A 17,941-nucleotide genomic window follows, 5' to 3' on the forward strand; every position below is an offset into this window, starting at 1 on the left:
TTTCAAAAAAAATTCTCTCTTTTTGTGATTGTTGTCTTCGAAAATTTTCAACATGTTTTGCCGCTTGTGTATCTAATTTTACCAACGTTATTTAATATTACTCAATACCACTAAAATTTCTGAATTCTAAGAAAATTTGTAGACACTCATGATTCTGAATTCTAAATGACAACAAACTTAATGATGTTAGCGACGAGTTATATTACAGATTAAACTACAATTCGACGGTTTGACTTTATATATTTTGTAAGTTGATAATAAATTTACAAAATAATATATTTGAAGTTTTCTTTTTCTTTTCTTTTTTTCTTTTAGGAAAACCCTTAGAAATTACTTTCAGGTTTCAGCAGGATTCTTTCTTCATCCGACATGCCCATGACTGTTTCCTTGCGTTTAAAGATAAACAACCACGGCCTATATGTATATCCAACACCATCTACTTTGAAAATATCACCTTCAAATCTTGTAGTAGCGCTAAATCAAAGAATCGGAAAATGGAAAATGTTTTCTTGATCATTTTTTCTATATTTCTCATTCTCCAGTATGTTCGGGGATTCGACTTTGAAGAAAGGGAATTGCAGAACGAGGAAAGCTTCCTTCAGCTCTATGAGAGATGGATGAGATACTACTCAGTTGAAAGGCTCCCTGATGAGAGGGAACAGACGTTCAACAATTTCAAAGACACTGTGATGTTTGTCCACGAGAACAAGAACATACCCTACAACCTTAAACTCAACAAGTTCGCCGACTTGACATTCAAAGAGTTTTCAAACATCTACGCAGATTGTAACTCCGGCTATGATACTAAAGGGTCTCCAAATGCATCCGGACGGTTTATGTATGAGAACGCGACTCAACTCCCGGACTCGATTGATTGGAGAGAGAAAGGCGCCGTTACTCCAGTCAAGGATCAAAAGGGTTGTTGTAAGTCTTTTTGGAAAGCTTTAGTTTTATGCGTAAAAAAAAAAAGGAAAGCTTTAGTTTTTAATCAATTATGAATTTGCCATTTTTCGTGATGACATATCTATGGATTTTTTTATTTCACCAAAAAATATATGGATTTTTTATTTCACCAAAAAATATATGGATTTTTTATTTTATCTAAAATTTTTATGGATTTGCTATTTTTTAGAGGCTACAAAAATATAGAATATAGTATCAATTTTCTGGGAAAATTATATTTATAATAAAAATAATCACTAAAATTAGTAATGTTATATTGTTATGATAAATCACACATTACTGCTACGGATGTGTCCATCATCCTATACCAAGCCTTCTACTTTACATCGAGCTTAGGAGGAAAAAAACAAACAAAAAGTTTTAGAAACATAGATTAATACGTTATTACTGTTACGGATGTGTCGATATATATGTTTTTTAAATACGGGAGCATCTCTAGGTAGTTGTTGGGCATTCTCTTCGGTTGCAGCGGTAGAGGGAATCAATCAGATCATAACGAAAGAGTTAGTCCCGCTGTCAGAACAAGAACTAGTAGACTGTGTCTATAACACTAATAAAAACAAAGGTTGTGGAGGCGGTTTCATGCACCGAGCGTTCGAGTTTATCACGAAGAATGGTGGAATCACTGCTGAGGAAAACTATCCCTACAAAGCTGTAAATCAAAATTGCCAGACTCCAAAGGTTCTTGACTTAATTATATAAACATTTGTTTGAGTTGTCCACATATATATATATATATATATATATCATAGATCGATTATGATTCTATTACACGATGACCTATTTACAGATGTACTGCATAAATTATTTTGACTGATCAGAAATGTTTGTCTTCCCAGGAAAGTACTGCAAAGATTGATTGGTATGAGAATGTTCACCAACACGAAGATGCGCTTCTGAAGGCTGTTGCGAACCAACCTGTATCTGTCGCAATTGATGCTAACAACTTACAGTTCATGCACTACACTGGGGTAAAAGAATAAAATCTTTAAAAATTAATATATATTAGTTTTTATCCACTATACTCACTAGTAAGATCACAAAGAAAAATTATTGTGAGTTATATATTTTAGAATATTTTGTTGTATGTACGGACTTAAATTTATCTTATCTTTTAATTATAAAATATCTAAATAAGAATCTATAATTATAATTTAGATTGATACTATACTTTATTAGATGTAAGTGAAAAAGTAAAATTATTCTAGTTGTTATCAAAAACCAAATAATCTATATATACATTTTTGAAGTACATTTTGTGTTCTACCCTTTTATTTGTATTTATTTAAAAAATTATTTACAAAGTTAATCCCTAAAATTTTTCCAAAAATAGCATTACTTAAGATTTTGTTTACTAAATATTTACATTAATTACATTCTACCTAAAAAAAATTACAGCAAAATCAATATGGAAACATAAACTATGATATATTTAACCACAGCTTCTATTATGTTTTGAAGATATATTATCTCTGAATCCTTTGCAAACAAACAAAACAACAATTTGATTCCTATTTTGTTTTTCAAAACCTGTGAGTTTTGATTCTTAACGTAAGAAGACTTCGATACACATTTATTTAAATATTATCATTAATATATATATATAAACTTAAAAAAAAAATCTTACGAATATGTAAAATTAAAAAAAGTTTTAACTACTATATAATATGGTTATAAAAACGGCATGTTGCAATAAATAAAATATCATTAAATTTGTGCTAATATGGGTTAAATCCTCATTTTATTATTTGTTAACACTATTAATATTAGAATATTTGATATATAAAATTAAGTTAATTTAACTAAGATTGTGTAAAATAATTAAATCATTAAGAAAAATGTGACTTGATTCTTATAATTGATATTATGACATATAATAAATATTAGATGGTTTATTTTTTTGGACTTTATATTCCATACTATACAGTATTTGGTAATTGCTAAAGATTAATTTTCCATACCTTCCAATTCTTACCCATCACATTTTCATTCACTTTGTAGGGAGTATTTAAGGGGCCATGTGGAAATGAGTTAACCCACGCAGTGACAGTGGTCGGGTATGGGACTGACTCACACCAAACCAAGTTTTGGATACTGAAAAACTCATACGGACGCGGATGGGGAGAAGAAGGTTACTTGAGGATCGAGCGTGGAATCGAAGATCATGAAGGACTATGCGGTATTGCAATGGACGCTTCCTATCCAATCAAACATAAATTTCGCAATCCCTCTGAACCGACAGACAAAGACCAAGTCAAAGATGATCTCTAGATATTAATTTATACCAAATTAATTCTTATGGATTCATGCCTTTTTGTGTAGACGATTTCATTTTCGTATTACAATCTCAAGTTTATGAATTAGTATGTGGGTTACAAAATATACTAGGTTCGGACCCGCACGTACGTGCGGAATTATGTTTGTGTAAATTTTTCTAAAATTAAAAAAAAATTCACGTAAAGCTCTACTCAGACATGTATGGATGATATATATAAGAAAAAAAATTAAGATATAATTTAGATAAGTGATATAACATGTATATTATTTTAAATTAATCTAAACATTTTGCAACTGTTTGTTTAGGTGTGTCAAAACAAATTTGGATTTAATTTGAGTTTCATTTATTTCAAGTATTTAGTCTAGTGTATCTCGTACCCATTATTTAATGTCCCGATATTTAAAATAAATAGAGTGTTGCATTTGAAAGCTACAATTAAACTTAACCATCCAAATTTTATACTCTCGTCTCTTTACCTCTGTTTCTTGTCTAACTTTTTATGAGAAATAGTTTAAATAATGTTCCCATTTCATACTGGTTCTTTCTTATTAGATCAGATTTTTTGTGTAAAAGAGACCATCTACAGGTTATAACAAAAAACTAAAAATTTCAAATAATCATCCCAAAGTAGAGATTACACGTCTAGAAGTTGACCCTTACTAAAATATTGAGATTTTGAGAATTAGATATCACTACCAATTTTTTTCTATCTAACGATAACAACATTAAAAAGAAAAGAAAATAAAGTAATTTTATTTCTATATATAATCAAATTAGATTTTGACAGATTTTAGTTTAATATTAAAATTAAATTATTTAAATTTTACATGTTTTGTTAGATTTAATTAGTGGTATATGTGTAATTTAGAATTTAAGTAATCACATATTCCGTTGTGTTAAAGTAGATTAACAAAAGCTATAAATACAATTACGGTTTTATTATTTCCATATATATACTAATCATAACTAATTAGTATAACTTTGTTAAAGAAAATTTTAAAATTTAAACTAAATGATGGTTTTTTTATTTAATTGTATTAAATTGATTTGTCTTTACTCAAATATCTCAAAATATAAAACCAAACCAAACAAATTCACATATGTACAATTTTAAAGTTATAGCTTGATGATTATAATGTAAATAAATATAAACGATTTCCAAAAAAATATTAGGTAGTTAATATTTTATATTTAGTTTTGTTTATTTTTAAAACCAAGACCCACATGTTTATAATTTTGGTACCAAGTCCAGAATTTTCATTACATTCTTGTTAATTTTTCGTAAGAAACGATCTCATATAGTGCATTTCACCTTAAAATAAAACATCATATGTAAAATGACTAAAATCCCTCAGTAATTATATAACAAAAAATTTCATACATCAAAAATTTATAAGCAAAAATAAAATAGATTCGATTTTTTTATTTTATAAATCGTTTTCTAAAAATTGTGACTAATGAGTAATGAGACCTTGTGAGTTTAATCATACATGTATTTATAGGGAAATATAGAGTTAATGAGAAAATTAGGTGTTTTTCTTTTTAGAGCTACTATTGTGAAGAATAATTCTTGGGTTCACCCCTAGGGGTGAACCTTTTCTATTCACCCCCTCTTAACCAACCAATCAAAATACAACAAAACGCCATGTCATATCATATTAATAAGATATATTAAAAATAAAATAAAAAGACAAAATAAATTAAGGAAACATATTTTGTAGATTTTTTAATAAGAAAAATTATGTCGGTTTGGGTTTATAAAAGAATGGTTAGAGTGTAGATTTTAAATTAAACAAAATTTGTCGGTTTGAGTTTACAAAAGAGTGATTAGGGTTTATATTTTACAATTAAAAAAAATTATATGTCGGTTTGGGTTTACAAAATAGTGGTTAGGGGTTTAGATTTTATAATTAAACGAAATTATATGTCGGTTTGGGTTTACAAAAAAAAGAGTGGTTAGTGTTTAGATTTTACATTCAAACAAATTTATACGTCGGTTTGGGTTTATAAAAGAGTGGTTAGGGTTTAGATTTTACAATTAAAAAAAATAAATATCGGTTTAGGTTTATAAAAGAGTGGTTAGGGTTTAGATTACACAATTAAACAAAATTATATGTCGTTTTGGGTTTATAAATAAGTAATTTGGATTTAGATGTTATAATTAAAAATTATAATATAATGTTTAGAATTAATAACTTTAAAATTAAATGAAATACAGATTTTGTTTCTTTAATTAATAATTTGTTTTCTTCATTAAGAGGGGGTGAATAAGAGAGGTTCACCCCTAGTGGTGAAACCAAGAATTGTCCAATTGTGAATAAAAAGATATCTTGATCAAAGCACTTTCTTATGGTTGAAAGCAAGGTAAACAATGAGTAGAAAAAAAATCTTGATGATAATTTTTTGGTTCACATTGATTTGATGTCGTAAGAACCCTTGAGAGAGACATGAGCTTTAAGGGATGTATATGATCAAAGCATATGAAATACAAAACCAACTAATTTTGAGAGCTATCTTCAACAAAAGTAAGTTTTCTTTTTGATCATTTGAATGTTTGTTTAGACTTTAGAGAAATCACAATAGACACTAATTAAGTTACATAACCATACATGACAAATATACAAAAATATATAAACAATTATAATAAGTTTCATAAAAACAACATAAAAAAGTAGTTTGTTCCATAAAACTCTTTTTCATTAAGAGATCTATAAGATACAAAAGAAAAAAAAATGATGAGGATGAATGATTTCCAAACTAAACACATAGAACAAACACTAATTAAAACTAATCACAATAAAAAAAAATTCCTAAAAAATTGCATCATCGGAAGTTGTGATCAATTGGTAGCATCTTCTGCACATCAGCATCCATTTGTATGTTTGGAATAAGTTTGAACTTTGAAGGTTTGAGAGTGAGTACTAACTTAGAATCGATGCGTGTATTTATAAGATGTTTGAGTTGATTGTGGAATATGTTTAGAAAATCCGAATATGGCTAATCAGTTATCACAAAATCCGATTTTAAAGATTTCCAAATAAACTCTAAGCAACGATTGTGTGATTTTCTAGTTTTCTGACCTCTCAAATAATATGCTAAGGAACTACTATGGATAGTTATTAAATGTAGAATAAGAATTTCCTATAAATGGATTTATTGCGTTATTGGTAATCTATTATATTAGTTGTGACCTTATGGTACTTAAGCTATTTAGGGATACCGAATTGTTTACTTCCCTAAAATATTGATATTAATCTTTTCTATTTTTTTAATCCATTATCCGAATTAGTGATGTATGGTATAAAAGGTTTCCTAAAATCAAGTTAAATAGTATTAAAAATTTCTAATATAACGGTTTATATTTTTGTTTAACTTTAATAATTTATTTCTTCGTCTAACAGATTTCTTCTTTGAATAATCACCAAAAATCGGAATTAATTAATATATACTTTCTTTAATTGATTAAATTATGATTTTTTATAGATTTTCTTAAATTGATTAAATTCATTTTTTATAAAGTAAATTGATTATCTAACAGTTTAAATTTAATATCCTGCTTATTATGGAACTAATTTGAATGATTTCCTAAAATAAAATAAAGATGTTGTTTAATCTTTTTTTTTGTAATATGTAGGAAATTAGGTCTATTTGGCAACATAGATATTTGATATGATTTTTTTTTTTATTTATAAGTGTGCTTCCCAATTAATAGTATAGATATAGACAATGTGTGTGGCCTTGTAAGTTAAATTGCATCCTGTGATTTTATTTGTTGAATGATGAAAAATCGTTTCTGCTATGTTACCATATCTAGTATATATTACTAACAGATAAGTTTTATTAAATTAATTGAAAAAAAATGTATCTACTATGTGTTATAAACCACTTAAGGATGGACTCCATAACCAAGCCCATTGACGATCACGGCCCATGAAGTACATTGGCTAGAAGCAAAGGCCCATCGGCCATGAGCATAGACTAGGTCGGTTTAGCATTATGTATTTCCTATTCTGTTTTGCACAAAGTCTTACATTATATATATGTAACCTCAAGTCATTCATTAATTAATAATAAGAAGAAAAGATTCTACACTTTGAATCCTCTTGTTTTACAACACTATGTTTCTGGGCAATTTTGGGTTTTCATTTGTCTTCTATTTAGTTTTTGGTCTTTTAGATATTTAGAAATCTTTCAAGTTGTTTTGTATTATTTAAAAATTGAGTCTCTTTCTTTCTTTCTTTTTTCTCTTTTTTGTAAATTTCTTTTTGTCTTTTTTTACTAATTAAGGGAAGCTAGTCAAATGTAAATAATACGGAGATATTAATGAAAAATGAGTGTATAGAAGATATGTATGAGAGTAGTGATCCGAATCCATTACGGAGAACTAAGCTGTATATGTACTTGAATAAGTATTTTACAATTGAAAAAAAATGGCACGAAATCTCATTTCGTTTCTGGAAATAAGTAACGAAATCTCATTTCTAAAAGTTTTTTTTACAGGGTCTTTATTATTATTTATATTTCTTATCCAAAGAAACAAATTATTTTTTGGTTATTATCATGTTTTTATAAAATAATATAAGTTTTCTGCACAAATAAAAGTAAACATAGAATATAAATAATATGTATGAGAGAATGCTCAATATATTACATATGTTGAGACATACATAAAAGACTAGGTAATATCTAGGTTATATCTAATTACAAATATGTCTTTAAGATGGAGGGGCTGTAGCAACTCTAATCTTGGAGACAAAATCAATGAACTGTGGACGTGGTAGCGGCTTGTTAAACCATCGGCGAGCTGGTCATGGGTCGAGACGTGGGAGACACGGTGAGCACCAGACTGAACATATTTTCTTACAAAATGAAAATCAATTCCAATGTGCTTCATTCTAGAGTGAAAAACTAAATTTGCAGAGAGATATATGGCACCAACATTATCACAGTATATTACTAACGATGTCGGAACCCGAAGACCAAGCTCCGTCAGCAATGTGCTGACCCAACTTAGCTCCGATGCAGCATTAGCAACAGCGCGATACTCCGCCTCTATTGATGATCGAGCGACTCCGGTTTGTTTTTTGGAGGACCATGAAATGGGATTACCACCAAGATACACAATATACGCATTTGTGGAGATACAAGTATCCACGTTGTGGGACCAGTCAGCATCAGAGTAAGCATGAAGACCCAGAGGTGTATTAGCACGAAGAAAGATACCAAGTGTAGGAGTTCCGGCTAAGTAACGAAGAATGCTTTTTGCCGCCTACCAGTGAAGGTCCGTTGGACTATGCATGAACTGGGAGAGGCGATTCACGGCATACGCAATGTCAGGTCGGGTGAAGGCAAGGTATTGGAGACTGCCAATCACAGTTCTGTACTCACGGGGATTGGTATGTGGTGAACCGGAGGTAAGCGTAAGAGCAGGACTCGGAGACATTGGAGTCGTAACAGGTCGAGCATTCAGCATATTCATCCTGGTTAACAGAGACGCATCGGCAACAGAGTTGTGGAAGCCAAGTTGAACAAGATACCCGCGTAACTCTTGTTACCAGGCTCGGGGAGCCTGTTTGAGGCCATAGAGAGCTTTACGAAGATGGCAGACATATTGAGGTATGTCCTGATCAACAAATCTCGGAGGTTGAGCAACATAGACTTCATCGGAAAGAGAACCTTGAAAGAAGGCATTATTGACGTCAATTTGACGGAGTCGCCAACCGTGACTCACCGTCGTGTGAAGAACCGTGCGGACTGTGGTAGACTTGATTACCGGACTAAACATCTCAGTGAAATCATGACCATAGTGCTGATGAAAGCCTTTGGCCACAAGCCGCGCTTTGTACCTGTCAAGCTCACCATTACGATGATATTTCAATGTAAACACCCACTTACAGCCAATAACATTTTGAGATGGAGCCGGCGGAACCAATGTCGAAGTGCCATTGCGAAGCTGAGCATTGATCTCCTCACTTATTGCATTCCTCCAATTCGGATCTTTCAAGGCCTCCACAACTGTTTTGGGGATCGTCGGACGAAGAGGAACAGTATCAGTGAGAGATAGTTTTGTGTTCGGTTTGGTAATGTTATTCTTGGCCCTTGTTTGCATCGGATGGTGGTTCAGTTGCGGTGGTGGTATCACCGGCAGTATAACCACCGGAGGGGGTGGCGAAGGTGACGATGAAGGTGTCGGTGAAGATGAAGAGGGACTCGGGTCGGAAGGAGGCAATGGAAGAGGAGATGGGCTGCTGCTTAGTGGGTTTGTCGTGTCCCACTTCTTGTTGGGCCTGAAGAAGAATCAGAGTCCAGTCTAGTAGGATTTTTGTGAATGGGAGACAATGGCGATGGTGGCGGTGTTGTTGTAGCAGGGGAGTGCGTAGCCGGTGGCAACGGAGGAGCAGCACGAGGAGGCAAGGAAGACAAGGAGGGCAAGGGAGTTGTGATGAGTGGTTGTGTGCGAATCAGAACTACGGTGTGTCGAACATCCGGAACGACCTCCGAAGATGGGACCAAGGGAGACGTCGAGGAACTTGAAGTACACGGGCAGGTTGTCTCAATAAAGCGAACATGCCGTGAAGTGTAAATACGACCAGTGGGAAGGTGAAGACAAAAGTAGGCACTTTGGGTAAGAGAGTAGCCAAGAAATACACACTCCAAAGACCGAGCGTCAAGCTTATGAGCCGCGTACGGACGTAACCAAGGATAACAGGCACATCCAAATACGCGGAGCTTTTGATAATTGGGTGGTTGCTCGAACAGCTTGGCATAAGGAGAGACATTAACGAGGACTGGTGTGATCATGCGGTTGATAAGGTACACGGCAATACTGAATGCATAACTCTAGTAGCTAGGTGGCATGGAAGTCGTGCTTAACAAGGTAAGTCCGGTCTCCACAATATGGCGATGCTTGCGTTCAGAGATCTCGTTGAGTTCCAGCGTGCGTGGCGGAGTGGTGAGATGTGTGATCCCATGAGAAGTGAGAAAGGACCGTAATGCAACGAACTCATCGCCATTATCGGAATAGAGTGTGTCGATCCGTCTTTTGAATTTATTTTCGACTAGAGAAGTGAAGGCAATGAATGTGTCACGAACATGGGATTTTAATTTGAGTGGGTAAAGCCATGTGTAGCGTGTGTGGTGATCTATAATGACTAAATAGTACTTGTAGTTTTCAATAGAAACAATGGGAGATGTCCAAACATCAGTGTATAGATATTCAAGAGGGTGTTTAGAAGTGATTGTATTGGAGTGAAAGGGAAGTTTGTGATTTTTATTGCGTAAACAACCAGAACATGATAAATGTTGTGGTGAAGAAGAGGAAACAGGTAAAGAAAATTGATGAAGCAGTGTTTTTAAAAATGCAAAAGACGGATGGCCAATTCGCAAGTGCCATCAAGCAAGGTCTGTTTTTGATGATGGCGAAGCAAAAAGAGACATCGCAGATGTATTCGTGACAGGCCACTCATACAGCTCATTCCTTGTCCTTCCTTGGAGTAATCGCTCCCCCGTTCTGAGATCCATCACCTGAAAATGAGCAGGGAAAAGTTCACCAAAACCCAATTAGAGTACACAACCGGTATACAAATAAAAGATTTTTGTGGACATCTGGAACACACAACACATTATTTAAGGCAAGAGAGCGACTAGGAGTGGGGAGTAAAGCAGAACTAGTTTGAGAGATTGGCATCCCGGAACCGTCCGCGATAGTCACCTCCTCACCACAATTATATGGCTGATGCAAGGCGGGATTATTGAGATCGGAGGTGTGAGGTGATGAGTGGCTCCATTGTCCATGATCCAGTTGCCCGCATTGTAGGGTTGAGCAGCAGCCAAGTGAGCGCGTGGTTGCCAGGGAACAGACCCCGACAATGGGTTGGGACTGTATGTAGCACCAGAAAGTTGCAGTTGGGAACAACGTCGCGCACTGTGACCATGGATATCACAGATCTGACACTTCCCTTGATACGGGCGTGGAGAATATTGCGAACGAGATGAGCCACTGTTGTTGTTGCGGTGAAACTGTTTACCTTGATAACAAGGGTTGTTGTTGTTGTTCTTTCCACGGTAAGTGGCCGCATTTGCAGTGGGAGGAAGGAGCGGAGCAGCAGCGGCTTTAGCAGCAAGTTTCGTCTCAAAATGGAGAAGTTTCTCATGAAGCTCCAGCAGAGAGGGGACCGAGTCATGACATTCAATCTGATCCACAACAGGCTTGTAGTCGTCAGAGAGACCTTCAAGAATGAATTCCACTTGGGCTTCAGGCTCAACCGGTTTGCCAAGGTGAGCGAGCTGATCAAAACGGGTGGTATAGCCCTGAAAATACTCGGCAATGGACTTGGTGCCTTTCGTCCAATACTTGAGCTGTTGACGAAGTTGTTGAACGTGACCATGGCTTGGATTAGCATAAGTGGAAGACAGGATGCCCCAAATGTCAGCGGCGGTATCGGCCTTGGAGAGAAGCGGCTGAATTGAAACTGATCTTGACGCTTCCAGAGAATGTAATCACTATTCGGTGTGGCAACACCAGCAACGGTAGTAGTCGGGAAAGGGATAACAGTGGATCCATCGACGTATCCGGCAAGGTTATAACCAACAAGGAGTGCAAGGACTTGGCGACGCCACATCAAAAATTTGGTGGAGGTGAGCTTAGTCACGTTCGACATGTTGATATTCAACAGGGTGGGAATGGCAGAGACAACGACGGTCTCAGAATCAGTGGCCGGTGAGTCTGTGGTAGACATGAGTAGAGAAGAAGAGACAAAGAAAAGAGATGAAGGAAGAGGAAGAGAAGGAGAACGGCAGCCGGGAAAAAAATTTAGGGTTAGATATCGAAAGACTCTGATACCATGTATGAGAGAATGCTCAATATATTACATATGTGGCTGTACAATATATATATGGAGAGATACATGAGAGACTAGGTAATATCTAGGTTATATCTAATTACAAATATGTCTTCTCTCTTACAAAATATATCAGTCAATAAATTAAACATAATTTTAAGTATAATAGAGAAAAATAACATGATATAAACTGAACATATATTATTATCCAAACTTTTATACAAAATCGTAAAACGAAACCAAACTAAACCGAAAACTTAATAAAAATGACAACTAAATAATTTTTTAGGCTAAATTATAACCAATCAAAATTATCTATTTTAATATGATTCAGTTCAGTTTTTTTTAATTATGGTTATTTCTAGTTGAAAAAACAAAAATGGATGCCTTTGCATTTAGTTTTTTACTAGTGTCTTAAGTCAAAGTCAATCTGCTTTTCTTTTTTTTTCTGTAACAAAACTTCTGTCACAATTTCTTTCGGTTCGAACCCAAAGCTTTCGATAATATATGTCCACTTCCCACTTCTGATACGAAGTATAAACAATTAATGGAATGTTTTATCATTTCAAACTCGGTTTGGACATTAAAAATTAATAATAGTTTTACCAAAATATAAGTAGTATTAATTAAAACCGTTCGGGTTTTTTTTTTATAAATTCCAAAACTACTCGATATTGTTATTTTTGACTCCAATCAAATGACGATGTATTGGTGATGGCTGAGGAGGACTTTGAAAATTATGTAATGGATTAGGACCTGTTGGGATCTTTCTCTCGACTCCAGTCAAATGACAATGTATTGGTGAAGGTTGAGGAGGAGGACAATTATGTAATGGATTAGGACCTGTTGGGATCTTTCTCTCGACTCCAATCAAATGATGATGTATTGGTGAAGGCTGAGGAGGACTATGAAAATTATGTAATGGATTATGACCTGTTGGGATCTTTCTCTCGACTCCAGTCAAAAGACAATGTATTGGTGAAGGTTGAGGAGGAGGACAATTATGTAATGGATTAGGACCTGTTGGGATCTTTCTCTCGACTCCAATCAAATGATGATGTATTGGTGAAGGCTAAGGAGGACTATGAAAATTATGTAATGGATTATGACTTGTTGGGATCTTTCTCTCGACTCCAGTCAAAAGACGATGTATTGGTGAAGGCTGAGGAGGACTATGAAAATTATGTAATGGATTAGGACCTGTTGGGATCTTTCTCTCGACACCAATCAAATGACGATGTATCGGTGAAGGCTGAGGAGAATTTTGAAGATTATGTAAAGGAACATGACCTGTTGGGATCTCTCTCTTGACTCCAATCAAAGATAGATCTTCACGAATAGCAGCCACTGACAACGTCACCGATGCTAACGACATCACTGCCGTCGATCTCTCCTCATCCAAACCTAACTCCAGCCATTTTCTTACGACCCAAACACACATCAACATGTTGGTGTCAATCAACACCCCAACATTGCCACCACACGTCCATGGAAAACGTCTATGTTAACCTTCGATTAATTCACAAACTAACCATTCATTCCACAAATCCACTGTTGTATATGAAGCCTATAGCACCACAAAGCTTCCTACCAAATTTTAGCCAAATCAGACTCTGTTTCATCCTCCAAACGTAGCCCTGAAGTAGCCATATTGAACCAGTCCATGCAGTTCATCTGCAGATGTTGGTGTCGAACGACACCACAATGGTGCCAAATGACACAAACCCATAAATCACAATATGAGCCTCCCTTCAAAGCTCCTTCTCGCTGCAAATCCCTAATCTGCCACAACCATCGATCCTCTAATCGATCTAACACTAAAACAACATAATTTACCTGGATAACAGCCATGAGAAAGCCTGCTTGTCTCTCCCAATCCACCACCAATCTCCCATCCTTCCCCTCACACATGAAAAAGATAGATATCCCTTCTTCTCCTCAGCCTTGCGGCAGCAAAAGGATTAGACGTCTCCTCCATGCTACCTCCAAGCACAAGGTATCTCTTCCTACATCATCCTTGATGCATGACGAAAGAGAAGCTCCCCTCATGCCCACTGCTCGATCTCCTGTTCTCCTTTACACAAAGACCTCCTTCCCTTTTCCCGTCCATCCTAAACCATCTTCTTTCTCCTCCCTTCCAAGAGAGAGCCCACAACTCTCTCCTGTTCTTCTAAGGCATGAGACGGCTTGAGCAGGAACCCTTCAACAGAACGAGGCGTCTTCCCTTTTATAGAGAACTTAAGGGGTTTTTCCAAAACCATTAAACCGCACAAAACCGGAAAACGAACCAAACCGACAACCTTAAAACAATATGGTGTCGGTCGACATCAACCTCCAAAACTGGAACTTAGGTCACGAGCGTTACAATTCTCCCCCTCTAACAATAGATTCATCCTCGAATTTGAAACCACTGCAGCGTATCTGCCAAATGCCTCCAACCACCGTTGCAACGATGCACACCACAACCCGACCCAACGGTCCACAACACCCTGACCCCATTGGCCAGTACAATCAAAACCCGAGATCACTCTCAACCTCCGAAGTCTACATCCAGTCACTATGTTTTTATAAACTTTATAGACATTATTTGCTCCCTTACTCATCCATTCTCAGGTTGCAGCCTTCAAACTGCACTACCTACACTCTCAGACTGTCTTCCTCGAGCCATACCGTCTCACTCTCGGATTGTCATCCTCAAGATCTCGGTAATAGGGAAACTACTCATCCTCTTAGAGGAACTAATCATCCCCTTGGAGAACTAATCATCTCCTCTGCCGCTCTCAGTGTCGTAACCCCTAAAGCCTGCGGTGCATCAGGGGAAATAATCATCTCCTCATGAGAACTAATCATCTCCTCAGGAGAACTAATCATCTCCCCTAGGAGAACTAATCATCTCGTCATGAGCAAACAAGTTTTAACGTCTATAAGCATCTTCCAACTGGAATTACCTTTCGTGGTTCGTGTAAAACATCGCAATGTCTTACCAACCACCATATTCTCTCACTGGAATATCAAGTGTTTACACATGTCTTATCCGTAAATGGACAAGTTCTAACTATTCATAAAACTTTCCATTTTCAGCACCGCATAATCATTAAACTCTAACACACACCAAGAATCTATAAGAACTAATCATCTTATTAAATTCTCTACCACCAGTATTGTCAGAAAATTTGCAATACAGTCAACTGGGCCTCAGCAACCTGCTGCCACACTCAAACACCTGGTTAAACGGCACCCACACTAGCCACGCTCTTATACCCCCTCTTGGCCCGCATAAAAATTCCCGCCCAGCTATCCTGTGGCACTCAAAGCCACTATGATGAAGTAAGTTCCCAACTTAACTTCTCGAGCACCGTTCTCGGATGACCTTAACCAAACAATTTCTTTCCTACTTGTCACTTATGGATCAAATATCTCAACAAAACTTTTGTGCTTTTCCGTAGCACTTATCACGTCTAAACGACCTAGACAAGTCTATAACCATTATAGAGTTTGTCCTAAAGCCTTATACGCTCTGATACCAAACTGAAACAACCTGACCCGCTTTTTTTTATATATACTAATATAATTAAGCACCATGTAATTCTTAATTAAACCAACAACATAAACATCACTAACCAACCATAATACCAATAATAAACCAACATTGAATAACATGCACAACGAAAACATACCACATAACCAACTCCAATAAATCATCAACACGATAACATTCTTATCGATTCCATCCAACAACCTAGCATACTTCTATACAAGGTTCCAACATTAATAACTTAACCACCCTAGATCATCCTCCTCCTCATCGCCATGATTCCACGTCTCAAATTACCTCCACCACAAACAACAATTGAAATGTGTAAGTATTATCATAAATACTTAGTGAGGTAATCCTCCTATCTACTAGGCTATACACAAAAGCAATTAAGGCCATACATAATAAAACAACATAAAAACAGCCAAACCAGACAATTGGAACCAAAACTGCGTCCAATGAGGGTGTAGATCGAGACTCTCCTGGTGTTGGTCGACACCACCACCAGACTACGCTACTTCTGCAACGCGATTTACTTCTGCGACGTCAGATGGTGTCGAGCGAAACCCGCCTGGTGTCGGTCCATACCCAAACTTTGTAACATATCCATTGACGATCTACTCTATCAATCACCCCTAAAAGCTCCATCATATCATCTCCCTCGACGACACATCCAAGAACAACCACACAAACACCACATAAGCACATAAAACAGAACAAAATCAATCAAACTATCACCAAAACAAATCACACAAACCCTAATTGCTCAGATAAGCCATGGTCATGCACTCACCTTAGCAAAGAGAGACGATTGAGATGAAGAACAGCAAGAAACCACGCCACAACAACCTACTCACGCCCATAAAGCTACTGATCTTCTTTTCCTCTCCTTGACAACACCAAAACAAGCCCTTATTCTCTTCTTAACTCTCCTTAACCTTCTTCTTAAGCCTCTAGATCAAGCTCCCAAGGCAATTCTCTCTATTTCCTCTTTCTCTAGAAGCGACAAAAGACTAAAACCAACAAAGAGAGGCTGTTCGTGCCTTTTTAAACGAGACTAACCCAAACCAAACTAAACCGAATGATTTCAAAATGAACCGAATAATCACCAATTTAGTGGTGTCCACCGACACCCTTATTGGTGTCGATCAACAACCATCCTAAATTTGGGTTCGGGATATTACAAGCACGCACTCTTAAAAATGACAAAATCAGCACAAACTTATATATCAATAATAAAATTAAATATTAATTAAATTAAATTAAATTAAAAAGGGTTCAACAAAATGTTGAAATTAAGAAAAATAGAGAATCGGTGTTCTACCGACGAGAAAAAAACACAGTAAGAGAGAATCAAAGCATTGACAGGTTCTATTAATACGGTGGTGGCGACTAGACAGACTTCGATTCTTTTCGGTGAGGAGAAATCCAACTTTGATTACCCTCAAAGCAAATCGCTTGCGAACGATAGTGTTGGAAAATCCGGTGGCAATAGCAAAGATCTGAGCTGCGGCGAGGCTATCATTTGATCGATCCCATAACCTATAGATGTTTCAAAGCCTTGACTCATCAGTGTATTATGCTTCTCTTTCCGCATTTATGCAGCTTCCACCATTGGCAATAAATCTTCTCTCTTCCTCATCAAAACAACTTCACCATATCTCTTTTCTATAATGTTCTTATAAAACAACACACAAGCATCTTTCATCAAACCACAAATCACATACATCCTAACAAGATTACTCATCACAAATTCATCACTGCTCAACCCAGGCTTCAAAGCCAATCCATGAATCTACTTACCTTCATGAATCTTCCCTATTTTCGCACAAGCCTTAATCACATACTGATTTGGTTCAAAAAAACTCATCACTTATCATCTCACATAAAATGTGATCAAGATTACATCTTTGTCTTCATCGCTCTTATTAAAACCTCTGATTATAGTATTCCAAGAGAAGCTATTTCATTGAGGCATCTGATTAAAGATCAGAGAGACAAAGTCACCAGATTGTGTTTGGTGGTCCATACAGTCTCAATGTAACGGTGAAGCTCGCCGTTGTTGAGTCCTTTTTTCATGGTCGTGGCGATAGGGATTTCCGGGGCTGAAACGATGGTGGCAAAGGAAGGAGGAGGAGGTTTCACGATGAGTTCGAAAGGTGAGATCTCAGTTGTGGATTTAGTGGAGATGGAGAAGCTTTCGTCGATCAGTTTGGCAATGGATTGAAGTTTCAGTAGATCGATTTGACACTTAATTGAAAAGATTTCAGATCGGAAATGAAGATCTCATATCGGAATCTTCACCGCAAACTTCACCGGAGTTAT

General features: G+C 36.0%; 1 protein-coding gene across 1 annotated transcript; it reads left to right on the forward strand.

Annotated features, from left to right (window-relative positions):
- The first annotated feature begins 434 nt into the window (after positions 1-434).
- Positions 435-3,533, forward strand: LOC104704646 (vignain-like). The gene is made up of 4 exons (XM_019227074.2): positions 435-924; positions 1,403-1,644; positions 1,803-1,934; positions 2,965-3,533. Exons 1-4 carry the CDS (start codon positions 495-497, stop codon positions 3,232-3,234), a joined length of 1,074 nt encoding a protein of 357 aa, XP_019082619.2. The 5' UTR covers positions 435-494; the 3' UTR covers positions 3,235-3,533.
- The last annotated feature ends 14,408 nt before the right edge of the window (positions 3,534-17,941 follow it).

Source organism: Camelina sativa, chromosome 7, assembly GCF_030686135.1.
Source record: "Camelina sativa cultivar CO46 ecotype springtype chromosome 7, ASM3068613v1".
NCBI classification, from domain to species: Eukaryota; Viridiplantae; Streptophyta; class Magnoliopsida; order Brassicales; family Brassicaceae; genus Camelina; species Camelina sativa.

What these genes read in the sequence shown, in the direction of transcription:
- LOC104704646 (XM_019227074.2), top strand. Translation starts at nt 495, where the DNA reads ATGGAAAATGTTTTCTTGATCATTTTTTCTATATTTCTCATTCTCCAG. An exon ending in CAAGGATCAAAAGGGTTGTT is followed by an intron (nt 925 to 1,402) that starts GTAAGTCTTTTT and finishes GAGCATCTCTAG; the next exon opens with GTAGTTGTTGGGCATTCTCT. An exon ending in AGTTCATGCACTACACTGGG is followed by an intron (nt 1,935 to 2,964) that starts GTAAAAGAATAA and finishes TTCACTTTGTAG; the next exon opens with GGAGTATTTAAGGGGCCATG.